Source organism: Triticum aestivum, chromosome 4A, assembly GCF_018294505.1.
Source record: "Triticum aestivum cultivar Chinese Spring chromosome 4A, IWGSC CS RefSeq v2.1, whole genome shotgun sequence".
Taxonomy (NCBI): Eukaryota; Viridiplantae; Streptophyta; class Magnoliopsida; order Poales; family Poaceae; genus Triticum; species Triticum aestivum.
In genome coordinates this window covers 649710216-649729735 of record NC_057803.1, presented here as the reverse complement: position 1 = coordinate 649729735, position 19520 = coordinate 649710216, and the positions used below count along the sequence as shown (strand labels likewise).

At 47.2% G+C, this 19520-nt stretch overlaps 2 protein-coding genes across 2 annotated transcripts; one reads left to right on the top strand and one right to left on the bottom strand.

Moving 5' to 3' along the window:
• The first annotated feature begins 3134 nt into the window (after positions 1-3134).
• LOC123084190 (uncharacterized) lies at positions 3135-5157 on the top strand. Its single transcript, XM_044505917.1, has 3 exons — positions 3135-3271; positions 3451-4246; positions 4378-5157. The coding sequence occupies exons 1-3, from the start codon at positions 3135-3137 to the stop codon at positions 4549-4551; spliced, it is 1107 nt and encodes a 368-aa protein (XP_044361852.1). The 3' UTR covers positions 4552-5157.
• A 10535-nt stretch (positions 5158-15692) lies between these two features.
• Positions 15693-17351, bottom strand: LOC123082884 (probable indole-3-pyruvate monooxygenase YUCCA10). Its single transcript, XM_044505102.1, has 4 exons — positions 16740-17351; positions 16178-16411; positions 15968-16090; positions 15693-15872 (listed from the first exon to the last, which is right to left on the bottom strand). The coding sequence occupies exons 1-4, from the start codon at positions 17349-17351 to the stop codon at positions 15693-15695; spliced, it is 1149 nt and encodes a 382-aa protein (XP_044361037.1).
• Positions 17352-19520: the final 2169 nt, after the last annotated feature.

The following is a 19520-nucleotide window of genomic DNA, read 5'->3' as shown; positions in this document are numbered from 1 at the left end:
GGTACTAAAGAAAGGGTTCCAGGCCCCCGGAGCTGGCTCGTGCCACATGGTTGCCCTTTAGCACCGGTTCGTGCTGAACCGGTACTAGGGGGGGGGGGGGGCTTTAGTGACCACAATTTAGTGCCGATTATGTAACCGGCATTAAAGGGCCTTATGAACCGGTGCTATTGCCCGGTTCTGCACTAGTGATGTTAGCACCTTGGAAAAGGTTGAACAATCCAAACACAACATGTGTCGTGGATGTTTCCATTTAAAAGAGCAATAGTGGCACAACCATCGACAAAGTAAACTTTAAACATGAGCATGTGGAGCATGTCAGGTGTCGACACATATAATAGGCCATCACACTCGTAGCACACCTGGGACGAAGCAGGTGCGGAAGTGGCAGCGAAAACGAACGACCAAAGCCGACGGCTGTAGATAGATGTTCTGTTACTGTCCACATAGCCATGCTTTGATCGACTAAAAAAGTTGAGAAATGAGCGAGGGCGGATGGCCAACAATGACGGAGAAAGGAGCGGTCGAAATCTGGACGTCGTCACCACCTGTAACCATGGTAGAAGAGCACAGAGATGTCGTTCATGGACACGAGGTAGAGTATCTCGACGGTGGGCATGCTCATTCGACTTAACCAACATTTTTATGCTCCAAGTTGGTGAGTTTGTGTGGCAAAATTTAATATGATATAAAATCAATTCTGTACATATAGCACCAATCTCATGTTAAAATTAGTTTAGTGGGTAAAATGAAATATATATATATATATATATATATATATATATATATATATATATATATATATATATATATATAATTACTCCTTTGGAAAACATCTCTCCATTTCCGCATACACAACTTTGTTGCCGTCTCGATCGTTAGGTACAACCTCAGCTAGCTCCCATGGCATCCTCCTCCCCGACCTCCTCATCCTGGTCACCGGAGCATGCCAAGCCCACCCGCGTCCGATCTCCCCGCGACAGAGCCCACGACGGAGGCGACGAGGAGGAGGACGACGTCTCGCCCTGGCGGGACGCCTCGCGGGTGCGCAGTGTCGAAGCCCTGAGAGCCATCTGCAGGAAGTACTCCATCCCCGACGGCTTCACCCCTCTCCTCGCCGGCGACCGGTCGGCGCGCGCGCCGCCGCCGCCAGGGTCCATCTGCGTGTACATTGATGCGCTGGAGGCCGGGATGCGCCTGCCCCTCCACCCCTTCTTCGGCGTGGTGCTCGACCACTTTGGGATCGCCCCGGGCCAGCTCGCCCCCAACGGCTGGCGCGCCCTGGCGGGGTTCGTCGTGCTTATCGTTTGGCAATGCAACTCTCAATTGATTTGGGTGCATACACGCACGTATATATTTACAATGAGCAGCCCACGGCCTCGACTATACATGGTAACTAGGAGGCGGGGCAAGGTAGGAAATGATCCTACATATACATGCGATATACTGCCTATACAAAAGATATTCAACACCCCCCCGCAGTCGATACGTCATTAGTGACGCATAGACTGGACCGAAACTCCTCAAATGTAGTCGTCGGTAACCCCTTGATCATGACATCGGCGAACTGTTGAGCGGTGGGGACATGTAAGACCCGTATGTGTCCGAGAGCCACCTGCTCACGCACGAAATGAATGTCGAGCTCGATGTGTTTCGTGCGATGATGATGAACGGGGTTGGCGGAGAGGTAGACGGCAGAGACGTTGTCGCAGTAGACAACGGTAGCCTTGGCCACGCCAAGGTGCAACTCCTGAAGAAGCTGCCGTAGCCAGGAGCACTCTGCAACAGCATTAGCCACAGCGCGATATTCAGCCTCGGCACTCGACCTGGACACCGTGGGTTGTCGTTTAGACGACCACGAGATGAAGGAGGGCCCGAGGTAGACGCAGTAGCCAGAGGTGGAGCGCCGAGTGTCGGGGCAGCCGGCCCAGTCGGCATCGGAGTAGGCCACCAGATCCGTGGAGGAGGACGCCGTCAACGTGAGACCAAGACCCATAGTGCCGCGGATGTAACGGAGAATCCGCTTCACCAAGGACCAGTGAGAGTCACGGGGAGCGTGCATGTGGAGGCACACCTGCTGAACCGCGTACAGTAGGTCGGGACGAGTGAGCGTCAAGTACTGCAGGGCCCCAACAATGGACCGGTAAAAGGCGACATCCTGCGCCGGGGTGCCTTCAAGAGCGGAGACCTTAGCCTTCGTGTCGATAGGCATAGGTGCGGGCTTACAGTTAAGCATGCCGGCGCGCTCGAGTAACTCCTGGGCGTACTGCTGCTGATGAAGAAAGAACCCTTCCGCACGACGCACTACCTCGATCCCGAGGAAGTAGTGTAAAGGACCGAGGTCCTTCATCGCGAACTCGGTGCCGAGACGAGCCGTGAGCTGTCGGAGAAGCTCGGTCGTGGAAGCAGTCAGGATGATGTCGTCGACGTAGAGCAGCAGGTAAGCCGTCCCAATGGGGTGCTGGTAGACGAACAGAGAGGCATCCGAGCGGGTGGCCACGAAGCCAAGCTGCTGAAGGAAGGCAGCGATCCGCTGGTACCAAGCACGAGGAGCCTGCTTGAGCCCATAGAGTGAGCGCGAGAGCAGGCACACATGATCCGGCTGAGTGGCGTCGACGAAGCCGATGGGCTGCTGACAGTAGACCTGCTCGGCGAGATGGCCATGAAGGAATGCGTTGGAGATGTCCATCTGGTGGACGGGCCATGCGCGGGAGACCGCCAGCTGGAGGACAGTGCGGATAGTGCCCGGTTTGACAACCGGGGCGAAGGTGTCGGTGAAGTCCACGTTGAGTTTGGTCCGAATGGCGAGGGCGTCATCCCCGTCGCTGACCACCGTGTGGAAGAGATCCTTGGAGATGGTGAGGTAGAACCACCGGATGAGTATAGCATCGATGGTCGTCCACTCTACATCACCGAGCATGAGGCTGGAATCCACGGAACCGTCGACGTGATCATGGAGATGATACTCGCGGAACACGAGAGAGAAATAGGTCTTCCAGGCATAGTAGGTGGAGGTGGAGTAGTCAAGGCACACGGGGACACGGCGGTGGATGTCAAGATCGCGGATGAGCACGGGATCGGGGCCGGCGAAGGGGTTGGGGATGACGGAACCGGATGCGGAGGAGGCGGGTGAGGCCATGTCGATGTCGGGTGGGAGAGGGAAGGTGGTGGTGCGGCTGGAGGGGAAGCAGCGGCAGGGAGAAGATGCGGCGGCGGCGGCGGCGGTGATGCGGCGGCGGCAGCAGGAGCGGAAGCTATTTAGGAAGAGGATCGTGTGAGGAAAACTGATACCATATTGTTTGGCAATGCAACTCTCAATTGATTTGGATGCATACACACACGTATATATTTACAATGAGCAGCCCACGGCCTCGACTATACATGGTAACTAGGAGGCGGGGCAAGGTAGGAAATGATCCTACATATACATGCGATATACTGCCTATACAAAAGATATTCAACAGTGCTCTCCCACTTTGCCGGAGCGCCGCCGTCGCTGCCGGTGTTCCGGCACTTCTTCACGCTGTCTTCGTTCCCGCACAGGCTCTACTCCCTCCGCGGCAAAGACGCTGCCGGCGCCGGCCCGCTCTTCCGCCAGTTGAAGGGCACGGACGCGCGGTGGAGGAAGGAGTTCTTCTTCCTGTCGTCACCGGCAGCGTCGCCGTGGCAGTGCCCTGTTCAGTGGGGGAGGCCATTCAGGTCCGCCACGTCTGATCCGTCGCTCAACGGCCCGGAGAAGGCCGTGGCGGCGAGCCTGCTGCGCGCTCGCGGTGGTTCCCCGATCGATCTCACGGCGTATCTCCGCGACAGCAACTTGGCCGCGGCCAAGACCATCGTGGCACTATCACCGCCGCCGCCGACTCCTCAAGGTGAGCTACTCAAAGGAGCAGCGCGCTCGCCAGCGAGGGAGGCTACGGTGAAGAGCGAGCCGGACTGCGATGCGCCGTCGTGGTCCGGAAAAGAGAAGAAGCGGAAGCGGCCGGAGCACCATGCAACCGGCGAGAGCTCAGCGTCGGGGTACCTCTCTTTCCCGCCGGGGTTCTCCCCACATCACCGGAAGGCACGGACCACAACTAGGACTACGAGCAAACACGGGAAGCAACTCCACGGCGGCGACGACGGGGACACGAGCGGCTGGAAGGCGGCGAGGCAACTGCTGCAGGGCATCGTCACGCCGGAGCGGCAGCGCGAGCACGCGGCGTCCAGGCCGGCCGACGTCGTCGCCTCGAGCTACGTGTCGCTGCTCCAGGTGAGGTGAATTTACTTACGAATCATCCATGCGCTAGCTATGCATTCGATTCGAGCATGATTTGCTTGTTGATCTGGACTGATAGACTGACACACATGCATGCCGATGCCGGTCTTGACCGAGTCCTGTAGACGGCGAACGAGGTGGCCTTCTCGCTGGGTTACGCTCTGGAGCTCGAGGAGAGGCTGAGGGACGCCGACGAGCTGCGGGCGGAGCTGCGCAAGGTGAAGGCCGAGCTCGCCGAGACCAAGGCCAATGCCGTGGCGGCGGCGGCGCGGGAGTCCCGGGGGCCCAGGGCGCGCTGACGAAGAGCTCTTCTTGGATCCCATGCCTACACCATGTCTCCACGGTGATATGCACACACCATTTCATCAAATTATATTAGACTGATGGACCTACTTATTCATCTTTGAGCTGCGGATTGACATATTTAGGCTTGTTTGGATTGAATTTGAATTTTGTGTTGCGGGCAACACATTTGCTATCACTGGTAGCTTTGAGATTCGGATCGTATATTCTCAACCCATTCCTATGTACTAATACTTTCTATTCATGATTAGCTGCACTCTTTTAAATTAAATTTCCAAAATAATGTAAGTTTTCATTTTTGGCAAAACAATATATATTTTTGAAGAAAAAAATTACTTGCATATATAATTGATTCAAATAGGGTGTTTCTACCAAGTTCACTGTCTTCGAGACACATTAACATACTGGACTGCTACTCGTGGCTTTCTATAGGTGGGCACACCAGCTTGCTCAATGTATGCAGGCCACCCGGGAGGAACCCTAGCCGCCACCGCAGCAGTCCCCCTCTCCTCCTCTTCCTCCTCCCGCCGCCGCCGGAGGGTGTTGCCGGGAAAATCCCGCGCGGCGGCGACGGCGGCGGGGACGGCTCTCCTCCTCTCGCTCGGATGGCTCGGCACGGGGCGCTTCTCTCGCGGCGGGGGCTTGCGTGCGGCCGGGGGGTCGGTGGTGGATGCTGCCGGCGGGGCATGATGTGGCGGTGGTGGAGGCGTGTGGCCTGTGGTGGGAGGTTTGGTGCTGATGGCAGCCCAGGTTGCTCTAACTCCTTTTTGTGCGGATGCTCGAGGTGAGCGGTCGTGTCTTCGGAGCTTCTTGCTGGACCTGGCGGGGACGCTCGCCGTGACTAGCATGGGGATGGGGTGGTCTTGTGTTGCTGGAATCAAGCGCTGGCATCTGCGGAGACGACTAGGTTGGGGATGCTTCAGGCGAAAGCCTTGTGCCGACCTTGTCGGCAACGATGACGGCGACGCTTTTGGGCGTCGTTTCCCTTCTTGAAGGGTCATTGGGGAGCTGCTGCCACCTGCTCATTCGTGGGCTCCGGGCGAAAGCCTTAGATCCTTTATTAGTTCGGACAACGATGGCATCTCGATGTCGTTCCCCCCCTTGGGGGCGTTGTTTTTTGGAGCCACGAAATTCGATGTTGGTTGCTCGATGTCTGTGTAGCAGAGGTAGTTGGGTGGTTGGAATGCTCGGTAGTGGCGGTGGAAGTGGTCTGTGGCGGCAACTGGTGCCTTGGTCATCCTGGTGTTGTTGGTTGACCTCTCATGGGGGCTCTTGGCGACGGTGATGTCTCGGTGTTCGGTGCGCTTCGACGGCGCGTGAGGTTTTGTTGCTTTGCATAGTGCTCTGGCTCCCTCTATTTGTGATGGTGGCCATGGTGTGGCCTAGAGGAGGTGCAGGGGCTATCTCGGTGGAGCATTGACCTTCGGCACGGTCAATGGCTCTCTCTGTCGCGACGTGGCTAGGCAATGGGATACCCTTCGATGGCGATTGTGACTTCCTAGCTCTTCAAGGTGTGAGTGATCCAGGGCAGCGGGTGACTTCTTCTCTTCGTCTTCTCGGCAACGAATCTCCTTTCGACTGATCCATCAAAGCTAGCTCCTGCTCTTGTCGGTTAGCCTAGTGATGATGGGTGCTAAGTTCTTGGTGTCACCTATTGTCGTAGCTTGTTTCCTGGTTCTTCTCTGTTGTCCCTTATTCCTTCTTGTGTGTGTTGGGTGCTACACTTGTGCTCCACCCACCTACATCAGTACCGTTGCACTGCATATAGATTCGGATCGTTCGTGTTAAATGCGTCGTATTAAGTTCTGTATCGGTGAAGTGCTGCTTCAGAAACATCTCGTATATGCATGCTCTTTCGTACGAGCTGGTCCCACACGCGGCTCTCAACTGTACACATTTACTGCGACGCGGTAGGCGGTGGGCTGATATTTTTAAGAGCCTAGTCACTGTTCCTCTTCCCCGACCTCATTCCATTCCCCACTTTTCTTCTCCACCCCGATCTAAACATGGCGATCCAAAACTCTCCCTCGTACATCCAGCGCCATGTGTGCCTCTTCTTCTTCCTCCCAATCCTTGACCCCAATGCTACAGGAGCAGGCACCGCGACCTCTTATCAGGTGCGTCGCTAGTGCAACAATGGCGTCGTCCAGTGGTGGTCTCCGTGACCAAGAGGAACCCCGGGAAGCACTTCTACAAGTGCGAGCATCAATGGATGAGTAAATCTCGTTTTCCTCCTCTCATGCTGCATCCCATCTCGTTCAATCCTTCTTCATGTTTTTTGTTTTATCTAACGCAAGCTTCATTTCTATTTAATCCCCAATCTAGACTGGGAAGTGCGCTTTCTGGAAATGGGAAGCCGTGCACCTCGAGGTTCTTCGTGCAAAGAGGCCTAGGCTGTCCATCCTCCCTGGAATTGAGACCAATCGCAGTCAAGCAACATTAAAGTGGATCCTCGTCGTCGGCATCCTGAATCTTGCCGCAGTTCTCCACCTGTCTGAAGAACTACTGAAGGGCGGGAGCAGTAGCTGTCAGTACCCATTCGTAGCGTTAAATACCAGTTTAATTAGTAGCTAATTAACTACCCAGGAAGTATGATCGCTGATGTAAGCTTCTTTTCTACGTTTCACTTGTTCACTGAACCTATGTTGTCTTTAGTTAGCTGTTATGTACTACCTTTCGCAATGTATTGTCAGTTTTAGGATCAGCCTCGCCACAATTAGACGGATCCTCTTCATCAGCATCCTGAGCCTAGGAGGGATTCTCCATCTCTGTCTCAAAAACTACTGATGGACTGTCGTCCACTGCTGAAGCAGCCTTTAATTATTAGTTAATTAATCAACGAGGAATGATCATGATCTTATCCATTAGCATGTTCATGAGGTGTGCCTAACAGCTTTCATAGTCAGTGTTAGTCAGGTGGCAATGTTATCTTTGTTTAACTAATTATCAGCCAACTGTGGTTAATATTATTAATGATATGCGATCTGTGTGATACGTTAGTTTCAGTTCTTTTAAACGCGTGATTTATCAGTTTTCTTTCCCTGAAGTGTGCAAAGATTTATGTTATTACAACTGTGTGATATATGAGCCAACTTTTTTTTGTGATGTGTGATATGTGAGCTAACTCAGAAATAATCCTCTCGCGTCACAGACTATTCCATGCTTCTCAAGATCTATAACGCCAGGGTCACTTGCTCATTCAATGACAAGAATTTATCACCATGGAACCTGGTTCTCAAAAATCACTTCCATGGTTCACAGCAGGCTTCCTGTTCTTCTATGTCAGAAAAGTACATCTATCAATTAAAGATGGACCCACGCAGCTGGTATTACGCTGCTGTATTCTGAGCGTATCTATCACTGATTAATGATTTCAACATTTAATGCCAAGATCTGTTGAGAATAACGTAAGGTGTGGATATCAGTGGATGGAGCACCTATGTGCTACAAATCCTCGTCCGGAGTTCATATATGTACTCTAGTGTCACTACATTTTCAGTGCCATACAAATCAAGATTGTACTCTAGTCTCAATACATTTTTAGCACTCTAGTGTCAATAGATTTTCACGCCTCACATACATTACAATATACCCATGCTGTTCTGAAATGTACAGAAAATTTGAGTACTCCGCTACTCTGTAGCAACGAGAGTAGCAACGTATTGGGAGTACCTGTAGCAAACTACTCTGTATTGAATTCATGCTTCAGCCAACTCATCCAAAAGTCCGAACTGATGGAGGGAGGTGGGCAATATATTTCAACACTCCCCCTCACGTCTAGGCTATTTTAGTCCTTAGACGTGGGATCGATGTAGGCCGCAGAATCGTTTTATTTAATACTGCGTTGGCAGGGTCTTGAACTCAAGACCTCTTGGCTCTGATACCATATTGAATTCATGCTCCAACCAACTCATCCAAAAGTACGAACTGATGGAGGGAGATGGGCAATATATTTCAACACACTGTACAAAACAATGTCATCTACTCCACTACTACTCTGTAGGAAATTGTAGAGAACTTCCTCAAGCATGTCATGAGCAGCACAACTATTCAGTTATCAATGAAGGTCCCGAGCTGTCAGTTATCAATGAAGATCTACATACACAACTAATCATTCAGTAGAAACAAATGTGCTCTGGATCTATATAAACAACATTGTCAAAAATCCTGAAACTACTTTGCATGGGAGTACATGATAGCTCCATGCTTGAAACACATGCTTACCATACTCCATGCTTGAAACATACACCGCTGGTTACTCCATCATCTAGAAGCTTGAGAGCAGGAACAGAGCTTGAAGCTGCTGGAGTACTCCTGGTTAAAAGTCTTTTGGCTATCATCTAGAGAAAACCATAATCAGGTCTCAACATACCCAGTTACTCCTGTTAGATTTGGTGAAGCGTCTCAACACCCATATATGGGTGCCCGCATGTATTTATTGATAGATCGAGAGTTGGGCTCTCGTAGGTTTACAGAGATACCGTAGAGAGGATTACATGGGGAGATAGAGAGAGAGAGAGGAGATAAACAAAACCAATCTCAACTACTCCTAATCCTATACGTGAGGCACAAGTACTACAAGGCTGTCACGTATTACACAATATTTCCAACACTCCCCCTTAATCACAACAACACTAAGTTGAGATTACGTCGAAATTCTTCAAAACCTTTTGTGGGTAATGCTTTTGTGAATCCATCTGCAAGCTGATCCTTTGAGGGAATAAATCTGACTTCTAACTGTTTATTTGCAACTCGTTCTCTGACAAAGTGGAAGTCTATCTCAATATGCTTGGTCCTGGCATGGAAAACTGGATTAGCAGACAAATAAGTTGCACCAAGGTTATCACACCACAGACATGGGGGATGAACTTCTGAAATACCAAGTTCCTTCAACATATACTGAATCTAGATGACCTATGATGTAGCATTAGCTAATGCTTTATACTCTGCCTCAATACTTGATCTAGACACAGTTGCTTGTTTCTTTGCACACCAAGAGATCAAATTAGGTCCATAGAAGATGGCAAACCCACCAGTAGATCTCCTATCACCCAAGCAACCAGCCCAATCGGCATCGGAAAATGCACTTATAAGAGTAGACGACGACTTTCGAAATGTGAGACCAACAGTCATTGTATTCTTCACATACCTCAAAATTCTCTTAGTTGTTGTCCAATGAGTGGTAGTTGGTGCATGAAGGAATTGACAAACTTTGTTAACTGCGAAAGAAATATCAGGTCGTGTGAGAGTCAAGTACTAAAGACCACCAACAATGCTTCTGTAACTAGTGACATCCTCCCTATCCAGAAGTTCTCCAGTTGTCAAAGATAAGTGTTCCGAACTAGATAATGGTGTTGGTGATGGTTTACAGTTTTGCATGCCAATTCTATTCAACAATTCAGTTGCATATTTAGCCTGAGATAGATGAAGACTATCACCATTCTTCTGCACCACAATACCCAAGAAGAAATGCAAGTCTCCCAAATCTTTGAGAGCAAACTCAGAACCCAAATTCTTAAGCAACTTCGTTACCGCATCATTGGATGAGCTAGTAACAATTATGTCATCAACATATATGAGAACAAACATGGACAGTTGTGGATTAGTAAAGATAAATAGTGAGGTGTCAGATTTTGAAGGAGCAAACCCAAGTGCCTGAAGCTTCATACTGAGTCTTGAGTACCACGCTCTGGGGGCTTGCTTCAAACCATACAATGCTTTGTCAAGTTTGCATATATGGAACGACTTGTTTTTGTCCTCAAACCCAGGAGGTTGTTTCATGTACACATCTTCTTCCAGAACGCCATGCAGAAACGCATTCTGCACATCTAGCTGTCTAAGGCTCCACCCCCTAGAAATAGCAATGGACAGCACAAGACGTATGGTGGCAGCTTTAACAATAGGACTAAAAGTGTCCTCATAATCAAGCCCATACCTTTGCTTGAAACCTTTTGCCACAAGTTTGGCCTTGTAGTGATCTATGGTGCCATCTGACTTCTTTTTGATGCGATATACCCATTTGCAATCGATGAGGTTTCTGCCTTGTTGAGGAGGAACCAAGTGCCAAGTTTTGTTCCTCTATAAAGCCACAAATTCATCATTCATGGCGGTTTTCCACCTATCATCACCAAGTGCATCCATTAAATTTTTGGGTTCACCTACCATGCAAGATAATCCATATTTGGAGAAGTTTTTGTAATTAATTTGGGTGGAAACTCCCCTTTGGAGGCGTGTATGCGGTTCTGCAGGAGCAACCACAGAAGAGTCCGACATAGAAGATCCAGCAACAGCAGTCGAAGCTGCAGCGCCAGGTTCAGCCGCACCCCCGGCCGGGCCCGTTCTCGAGGCAGAGGCAGGCGGAGCGACCCAACCAGGGGCACGTGCAGGGGCAGCGTCGGCCCCGTGCGAGGCAGGTGAGGCTCTAGTGGCGGGCCCGGGCGGGGCGGGCGACCCGGCATCAGGAGTGGAGGCGCGCCACCCGGCACCCGAGGATTGGCGCGGTGAAGAGGTGTCGCTGTCACGGCTGGTGTCGTCGGTTCCAGGTGGGACAACGCTAGGGGCGCTAGAGGCGGGCCCGCAGGGCTCAGCGTCAGGGGCGGATCCCGAAGCTGGATGCGCTGCCGTCTGCAGCGATAGCGATCCCGAGGCAAATCCTCCTCGGGGTGTGCTGTCTCCTGAAGGGGGCACATAAAATGACCACCTGGTTCATTATTTTGTGCTCTGTTTTCACCGGGAATAATTGTTCCTGCAGCAGTAGACTTAGGCAGAGTATGATGATTAGTCACAAATAGATCAGAACTACTATTAGCACCCTCATTTTCAAGGCCAGAAAGAGATGATGGCAAGAGAAGGATTTCTTGACGAAGGAGGGCACCGGCATTGGGGTGAAGTTTTTCAAAAGGGAATTGAGTCTCATCAAAAACAACATCTCTGGAGATGTAGACTCGGCCAGTAGCTACATCGAGACACTTAACTCCTTTATGTTGAGCGCTATAGCCAATAAAAACACATTGCTTGGAGCGAAACATAAGTTTGCGATTGTTGTATGGACGAAGGTTTGGCCAACACGCACAACCAAAAACACGGAGAGAAGTGTAGTCTGGTTTGAGATGAAGAAGATGTTATGTGGGTGTTTCATTATTGATGACACGACTAGACAGGATATTAATGAGATGAACAGTAGTTAAGAAAGCTTTGTCCCAAAACTTTAGTGGCATCGAGGCAGCAGCAAGTAGTGCAAGGCCTACTTCAACAATATGGCGATGCTTGCGTTCTGCACTACCGTTTTGCTGGTGAGCATGTGGACAAGAGACGTGGTGAGAGATGCCTATCTTTTGGAAGAACGAGTTGAGTTTCTCGTACTCACCACCCCAGTCTGATTGCATGGCAATAATTTTACAATCAAATTTTCTCTCGACAAGAGCTTGAAAGTTATGGAAAACTTGAAAAACATCGGAACGCTTTTTAAGGAGATAAATCCACGTGTATTTACTGTAGTCATCGATGAAACTCACATAATAAATGTGTCTACCAACGGAAGAGGGTGCTGGACCCCACACATCAGAAAAGATCAATTGCAACAGTTTAACAGACACACTAGTAGAAATAGAATATGGTAGTTGATGACTTTTTGCATGCTGGCATGAATCACAAATAGTTTCACAGTTTCGCTACCAACAAAAGGAAGTTTATTCTTGCTAAGAATTTGATAAACAATGGAAAAAGACGGGTGGCCTAAGCGATTATGCCACCTTTCTGAAGAGACTCTAATGGCTCCAAAGACTTGTTTATTGAACTTGCAAAGTGTAGGAATCAACGGGTAGAGACCATCCACGCATCTACCGCGATAAAGAACCTTCCGTGTTGCCTGATCCTTGATCAAAAAGAAAAATGGATGAAATTCTATGAAGAACCCATTATCAAGAGTGATTCTATAAACAGAAGCAAGACTTTTTGATGCATGTGGAACAAGTAGGACATTATTGAGATGAATATCGCTATGAGGTGTTCTAATAGTAGATTGACCAACGTGGCTTATCATCATACCTTGACCGTTTGTTGCGGTGTTGATTTGATCATGGTCGTGGTACTTCTCTTGCATGGTCAACCTTTCCATGTGGGGGGTGATGTGCTCAGTGGCACCGGTATCGACATACCAGTTTGTGTCCACGCCATAGGACATATCTGCGGCGGCCGCAACTTTCTTTTTCTGTGAGTTTTCTTCATAGCGCCAACGACAATCTTTTGCTATATGGTTAGTCTTTTTACAGATTTGACATTTGCCCTCATACTCATCATAACCTTGGAAGTTGTTGCCGCCGCCATAGCCACCGCCGTAGCCACCTTGGCGCCCCTGGTTGTTGTTGTAGAAGGGGCGCCCATCATTGTTGTTGTAGTGGTGACCGCGGTCACCATTGTTGTGGTAGACAGGACCACCACCATTGCCGCCTTTGTTGTAGTTGGAGCCGCCGCTGCCGTTGTTGCCGCCACCACCACCGTGATACCCACCACTACCACCATTGGTGGGTTTGGGCGAGCCACGATAGTTGCCTTTGCTGCCGCCGCCGCGGTTCCTCGCAGCCATGTTGGCCGAGGATTTGAAGCCACCTGCACCGGAGCCATGGAAAAGCTCGACCCGCTGATCAAAGTTCGCCACCATCGCGAACAACTCATCAACGTAGACGGGCTCGACGCGGACATCCAGGGCCAAGATGATGGGCTGGTAATCCATGTCCAGCCCCACGATGATGAAGGACAATAGCTCCGGTTCCCTGATGGGTCTTCCTGCGGCTGCAGGTTCATCCGAAAGAGATCTCATATAACTAAAATAAGCAGCAGCAGATTGAGAACCTTTGTGGGCATTGGACAGGGAGATTCGGATGTTATTCACGCGGGATGCAGAGTGGGCTGTGAACATGTTTGCAAGGGATGTCCAGATCGCATGCGATGTTTCCATCGAGGCAACCTGTACTAGGATTTCTTTGGAGAGATTTCTCAGCAGATAGGCTACAATCTGCTGGTCTTGGATCAACCAAGGAGTGTAGGCAGGATTCGGAACGATCTGTTCCTTTCCTTCAGAGTTTTTGGATGAAATTGTTTTGGTAGGTTGGGGAATTGTTTGGTCAAGATACCCATAGAGGCCGGCTCCCATAATCTGAGTACGAGCCTGGGCACGCCATAGGATGTAGTTGGTGCGGCTGAGGGGTTCAGAGATTGTGTTGTTCAAGCTGGAGAAAGAGGCCGAGCTAGAGGAGGAAGATATGGTTGCGGCTGGATTCTGATCTGGAGAAATTTTTGATGGCGGCTAGGTTTGATATGGTGGAGAGCTAGATGTGGAGGAAGAAGATGGCTCTGAATACCATGTTATATTTGGTGAAGTGTCTCAACACCCATATATGGGTGCCCGCATGTATTTATTGATAGATCGAGAGTTGGGCTCTCGTAGGTTTATAGAGATACGATGGTTGAACCGTAGAGAGGATTACATGGGGAGATAGAGAGAGAGAGGAGATAAACGAAACCAATCTCAACTACTCCTAATCCTATACGTGAGGCACAAGTACTACAAGGCTGTCACGTATTACACAATATTTCCAACAACTCCATCTAGAAATATTCAGCATACCCACATGGAGTAGAAATATTCAGTCATTTGAGCATACAACAGAAATATTCAGTTACTTGCTGCCATTCAGTCACAAAATAAAAATGACAGCGTTATGCTCTCAATTTCAGAATAAAAATGTCCTACAGTTCCACCAAAAAGAGTTGAGCAAAATTTCAGAATAAATATGGACACCCTAGATTGCATTGATGTTCCCACATGATTCATCCGATGCAGTGACTGAACATGCAAGTGACTCCATTGCGGTAACTGAGCATGCAAGTGACAGCCTGGGACATTTGCAGTAGCAGGAGGTTCTTGCAGGTTTGTCAAGAATACATTATTGCAGTAACTGAACTACTCCCATCAAGCATAAGGCATTTTTCTACTCCACGAACATGATCATTGGAAATACACCATTGCAGTAACTAATACTCCTATACACCATTGGATTGGAGTAGCTACTGACAAGTTCAAGAACATCTGCCCACGAACATGTACTGACAGGTTCCACACGCAGAGAGAGGGAGAGGGACGCACCGTGTTGACCTTGCCGCAGCCGACTCGCTGGAGGTGTAGGAGACGAGGCGCCGCGGATCCAGCACCGTACAAACCCAGCGCAACACGAATTGCTGAAGGTGGTTCTGAGAAGGTAATTACGTTTGTGCTCAGTGGTAGATTAAACTGGAAATTAGTTTTCACTAATTAATATAGCATGAAAAAAAACGTCTATCCTGCCTGGCTTGAAGATTAATCATGTACATATCAAGCAAATGTTTGGAGAACTTGTTATCATTCATTTCAATTACCATCATATTTCTAGAAATCGCCAATTTGATATTCATTTGACAATTAATAAATAAAAACTTGGAAGCTACTGCAATTACTCGTGTGTGTTTCACATGAAAAACTAAACAACTTTGGCTTGATTATCTTTTGCACCATTTGTTGTTGATGATTTGGGATTGCATTAATTGCACTTAGCCCCTTGTTGTTAAACATCATGTTCAAGCGGATGACTTTTGCATGTGTAAATTCAAGTAAATAAAATAACTGTTCAACAAAAATTACAAAGCTCATTGCACCAAGTGAGTATAAAGCCCTTGATTATATTATAAAAGTAGTGCTTACTCCCTGGCACATATGAACCTTGAAATAAACAAAAATCTAGTTGTATCAAAGATAGATGAAGATAGTTAGACATGTGGCAGTGGATAGATTTCTCAAAGAATCAACCGTCTAGAATACTAGCCCCGGTAAACTACATGTAAAAGATAAAAAGAAATAGAGAAAACACAAAAGGCCTTTGTGTTTCATTGCATTGAAAAGATGGGGAAAAGTTACAGTCCTCCTAGGAGGTTAGTTTGACAGTACATCATACAACTCAGTGGATATCCCAGGATCGAGGCAGAACAACCCGCATGCCTTGTGCCCCTGCCGTAGCCCAGCATCGGATCTCATCCATGATCTTGTCGAGGAGCCCAGCGATGGAAGGCATCGCGTTGTCGAAGACAGATTCACTGATTAGATAATTTAGCCGGACATAGTGGCTATCACTGACTTGATGTCATTGGCGATATTCTTGGCATCTGCTGCAATACCAGCCAATCCTCTCCTTGCTAACCCAGCACAGTAGAGCCCATTTTCACCTTTCCAATGATTCGGATATTCTTTGATAGGCAGTCCATTGTCATTTAACATGCTCTCACCATTCTGGGATAAAAAATAACATAGAGCTTGTTAGCAGATTTAACAATTGTTGCACTAACAAAACAAACTCAGACATATTCAAACATCGATGTTGTTACCGTGAGCCATATATTTGTTGTGCTTTTGTATCCAGTTGCTAACACAATCACATCAAATGATATATTTTTACTGCACTGAAATTCAACTATATCGCCCATGATCTTACTAATGCTCCCCTGTACCTGTAGGGGATAAATAGAATATTGATAACTTGGCATATGAAGACAACATCTGTTATGAAATTTATGTCATGTCATGGATATACTTACTTTGATGATACCTTTTTTGATTAACCCAACAGTGCCAACATCAATAACAGCAGATCGGCCGGTTTTTGACTTGAGGGTCATTGGACCCATTTTTGGCCTTCGGATGCCATGCCTCGATAGGTCTCCAAATATTAAATTCGCAGCCATCACAATGACGTTATCCACTAGATTCAGTGGAAGACGGTGAGCAAGTGTCATCCCCAACCGAATTAATTCCTTTGTCATTACATGAATCTGCAACCATAAAACATGTCACATCTCTTTTGAAGTCTGCATGATAAAATAAAATTTCATAGAATCATCTTCTTTCAAGAGTTAATTTTTTGGTCTTGTAGTTCTTCTAATTGTTTAGTTGTTTCTGCACGTTATAAAATTGTATATCGCTCTATACTATGAAATACTTTCTAGTAGTAATAACTCTGAAAATTTGCATCCCTTCTAGTGGTGACTATAATAAGAAATTTCCCTCTGCCCACTCAAAATATATAGTGCCCATAGGGTGGGTGTGGGGGGATTCCCTAGTGTTTCCAGGTCAAAAATAATATATAGTGCGTGTACATACCGGGCTTCGTATAACAATTGAGGTATTGGCACCATGGGTCGCAAGGTCATAAGCAATTTCCATTCCAGAGTTGCCAGATCCAACGACCAATACATTCATGCCAGAGTAGTTCTTGCCTGACTTGTAGCTTGATGAGTGCACGACATCACCCGAAAAACTTTGTAGTCCGGGGATCATTGGAATATTCTCTGCACTATTCTCACCACTGGCCACCACAAGAAACTTTGCTGTGAACCTGACTATTGTGCTCTTTGCCATGTCATGTGCCACAATGGACCAACATTTTTCGTCATTGTCATATGTGGATGACTCAACACTAGTGAGATACTTGGGTTGAATATTGAAACGCTCAACATAGTCATCCAAGTATTTCACAAACAAGGTTTTTGGTATGTATGTTGGCGCATCTACTGGGTATGACATGTGTGGCAACTCACAAAACTCCTTTGCAAGATGCAGCTTGAGCCGATCGTAGGCGCGGTTGCGCCAAAGTGACGCGCTGCAGCTTTCACGCTCGACAATGACATAGGGAATTGAGAATTGACTAAGGCATGCTGCTGTTGCAAGGCCGGCTGGCCCAGCGCCAACAATCAACACTACAACATTCTCCATTTCAAAGAGAATAGTTGACAAAGTTGTGGGATAGGTGCAATGGTAGGCTGGGAGTGTTTGCTTGTTTGCTTGATGAATCTTTGGATGCATATGTGGGCATATATATACTGGTATGTTTCTTGTGTCAATCTATATTGAGGAATGAAAAAGGTAAGGATTTATTGACGCCTTATCCTGGTGTCTACTAGTATTCCATCTAAATATTGAACCGTTGGTGCTAAAGCATGTCCTGATACATTATAGGGGATACAAAATAGGCAGGAATCACACTCTTGATCAATTGTTTTTTTGGAAACTTATCAACCGGCTTTGGATATGTTTAGACTAAAAACTCTTTAGAATTTCTTTCCATTCCTAAAATCCGTATAGGATAAGGATATGTTCAGTATATACTCCCTCCGTCACAAATTACTTGTCACAGAAATTGATATATCTAGATTTATTTTTACTTGATTATTTCTCAAGACATAGCCATCCAGGCAGCAACAACTTAAACAGAAATTGCAGTAGACCACCCTTGTTTCTGTCATATGTTGACCACTATCCGCACATGAACAAGAACACTACCAGCCAAGCAATAAGAATGTTGTAAGCCTGTACATGGAAAATGGTAGGACATTGCTATTGTATCATGTAGATATGGATCTGCCATGGGCAAGGCCATAACAACAGGTGCTGGTATTTGCAAACTACAGCCGATGGCAGGCTTGAGTGCCCGTAACTGGACAGGAATGTTAGCCTCGCATGACTACAGCCCTCAATAAGTGGGGCACGCCGGCCGGCCCGCACCAGAGGAGGAAGTCGCGGCCTTGGAGGGCCAAGCGGCAAGATATTGGTCTACTTCTTAATTTTGTTTTTCCAAAACAGTAACACTAATAGCTAGTTCATCTTATCGATAAAGAACAACTAGTTCATCAACAGTTATTTGAACAACTTGCTTGCAGATTTAAAAATTAAAAGGGGAAGACTATGAGCATGCATAATTTTTACTACGGGAATATTCAAGAGCATTAATGAAGATCAATTTTTTCCTCGCAAAAAATGATGATCAAATGTTGATGTAATTCAAAAAAGAGAGGTATTGTAGCGAAAATTTCCCTCATGGGTATAATGTGATTTTTTATGTGCCAGTTTTATTCCTTTTTAAGCAAAGTAATCACTATTAAGTTTTAGCACACCCTTCATTTTCTTTCTAGATTCACCACTGTCATGATGTGAGGACTCATTGGACATGAGATTTTAAATCCTATCATTTGTGATGTGCATCACATTGCGCATGGGGCCTCCTGGGCCACCACGTGTGATTAGTGTATGGCATATTTTCACCCTAACCATTTTCCATAGTGGCTGATTTAGGGGGTCAGTGTTTGAGATGCCCTAACCATTTGCCATAGTGGCTGCTAATAGTATGGTCTTTTACTAGTAGTGCTACTGTTGTTTAATAATGTTCAACTAATAGACTTAAATTTAAAAAAAGGTGCTGCCACTGATACTGTTAGCCATCTTCCCACTTAATCTCAACTTCTTCGTCTACGTCTTCATCCTTGCAGTTTAGTACACACTTCTTCTTTTCTTCACTTGAGTTCATCTTTTTATCATCGTCAATACTTGTATGATCCACGCTTTGTTTTAACATCCATGGAGGAAAGACTTTCGACCATGAACCATTGCTCGTGCCAGACCGACCTACACCATGCTGTCTGCGACATGGCCACGACAGATGCCACACCAATATTATTTTCTTCGCGCCATGACCGCAGGCTCATGAACTCTGGAGCAGCTAGGCCCTCCACCCTTTTGATCTACGCCTGCAATAGCTCTAGCTGCTCATCCATCCTCTGATGCATGTCCTCCAACTTTTCAAGCCGCCTATGCTTTGGCCGTGCGTTGTCGACTTGTTCCGGGATTTAAAAAATGTTTATCGGATTCTAATTTTTGGTTCATTGTTTTAAAAAATGTTCATCAATTTGAAAAATTGTTCATTGAATCAAATTATTGTTCATCAGTTTTTTTAACAAAATGGTCATTAAATTCAAAATTTGTTCATCATTTAAAAAAAACTTGAATAGAAATTTTGTTCATCAAATAAAGAAATGTTCATCAAATTCGAATTGTTTTCATCAATTTTGAAAATATGTTCATCAAATTCAAAAAATGTTCATTCATTTG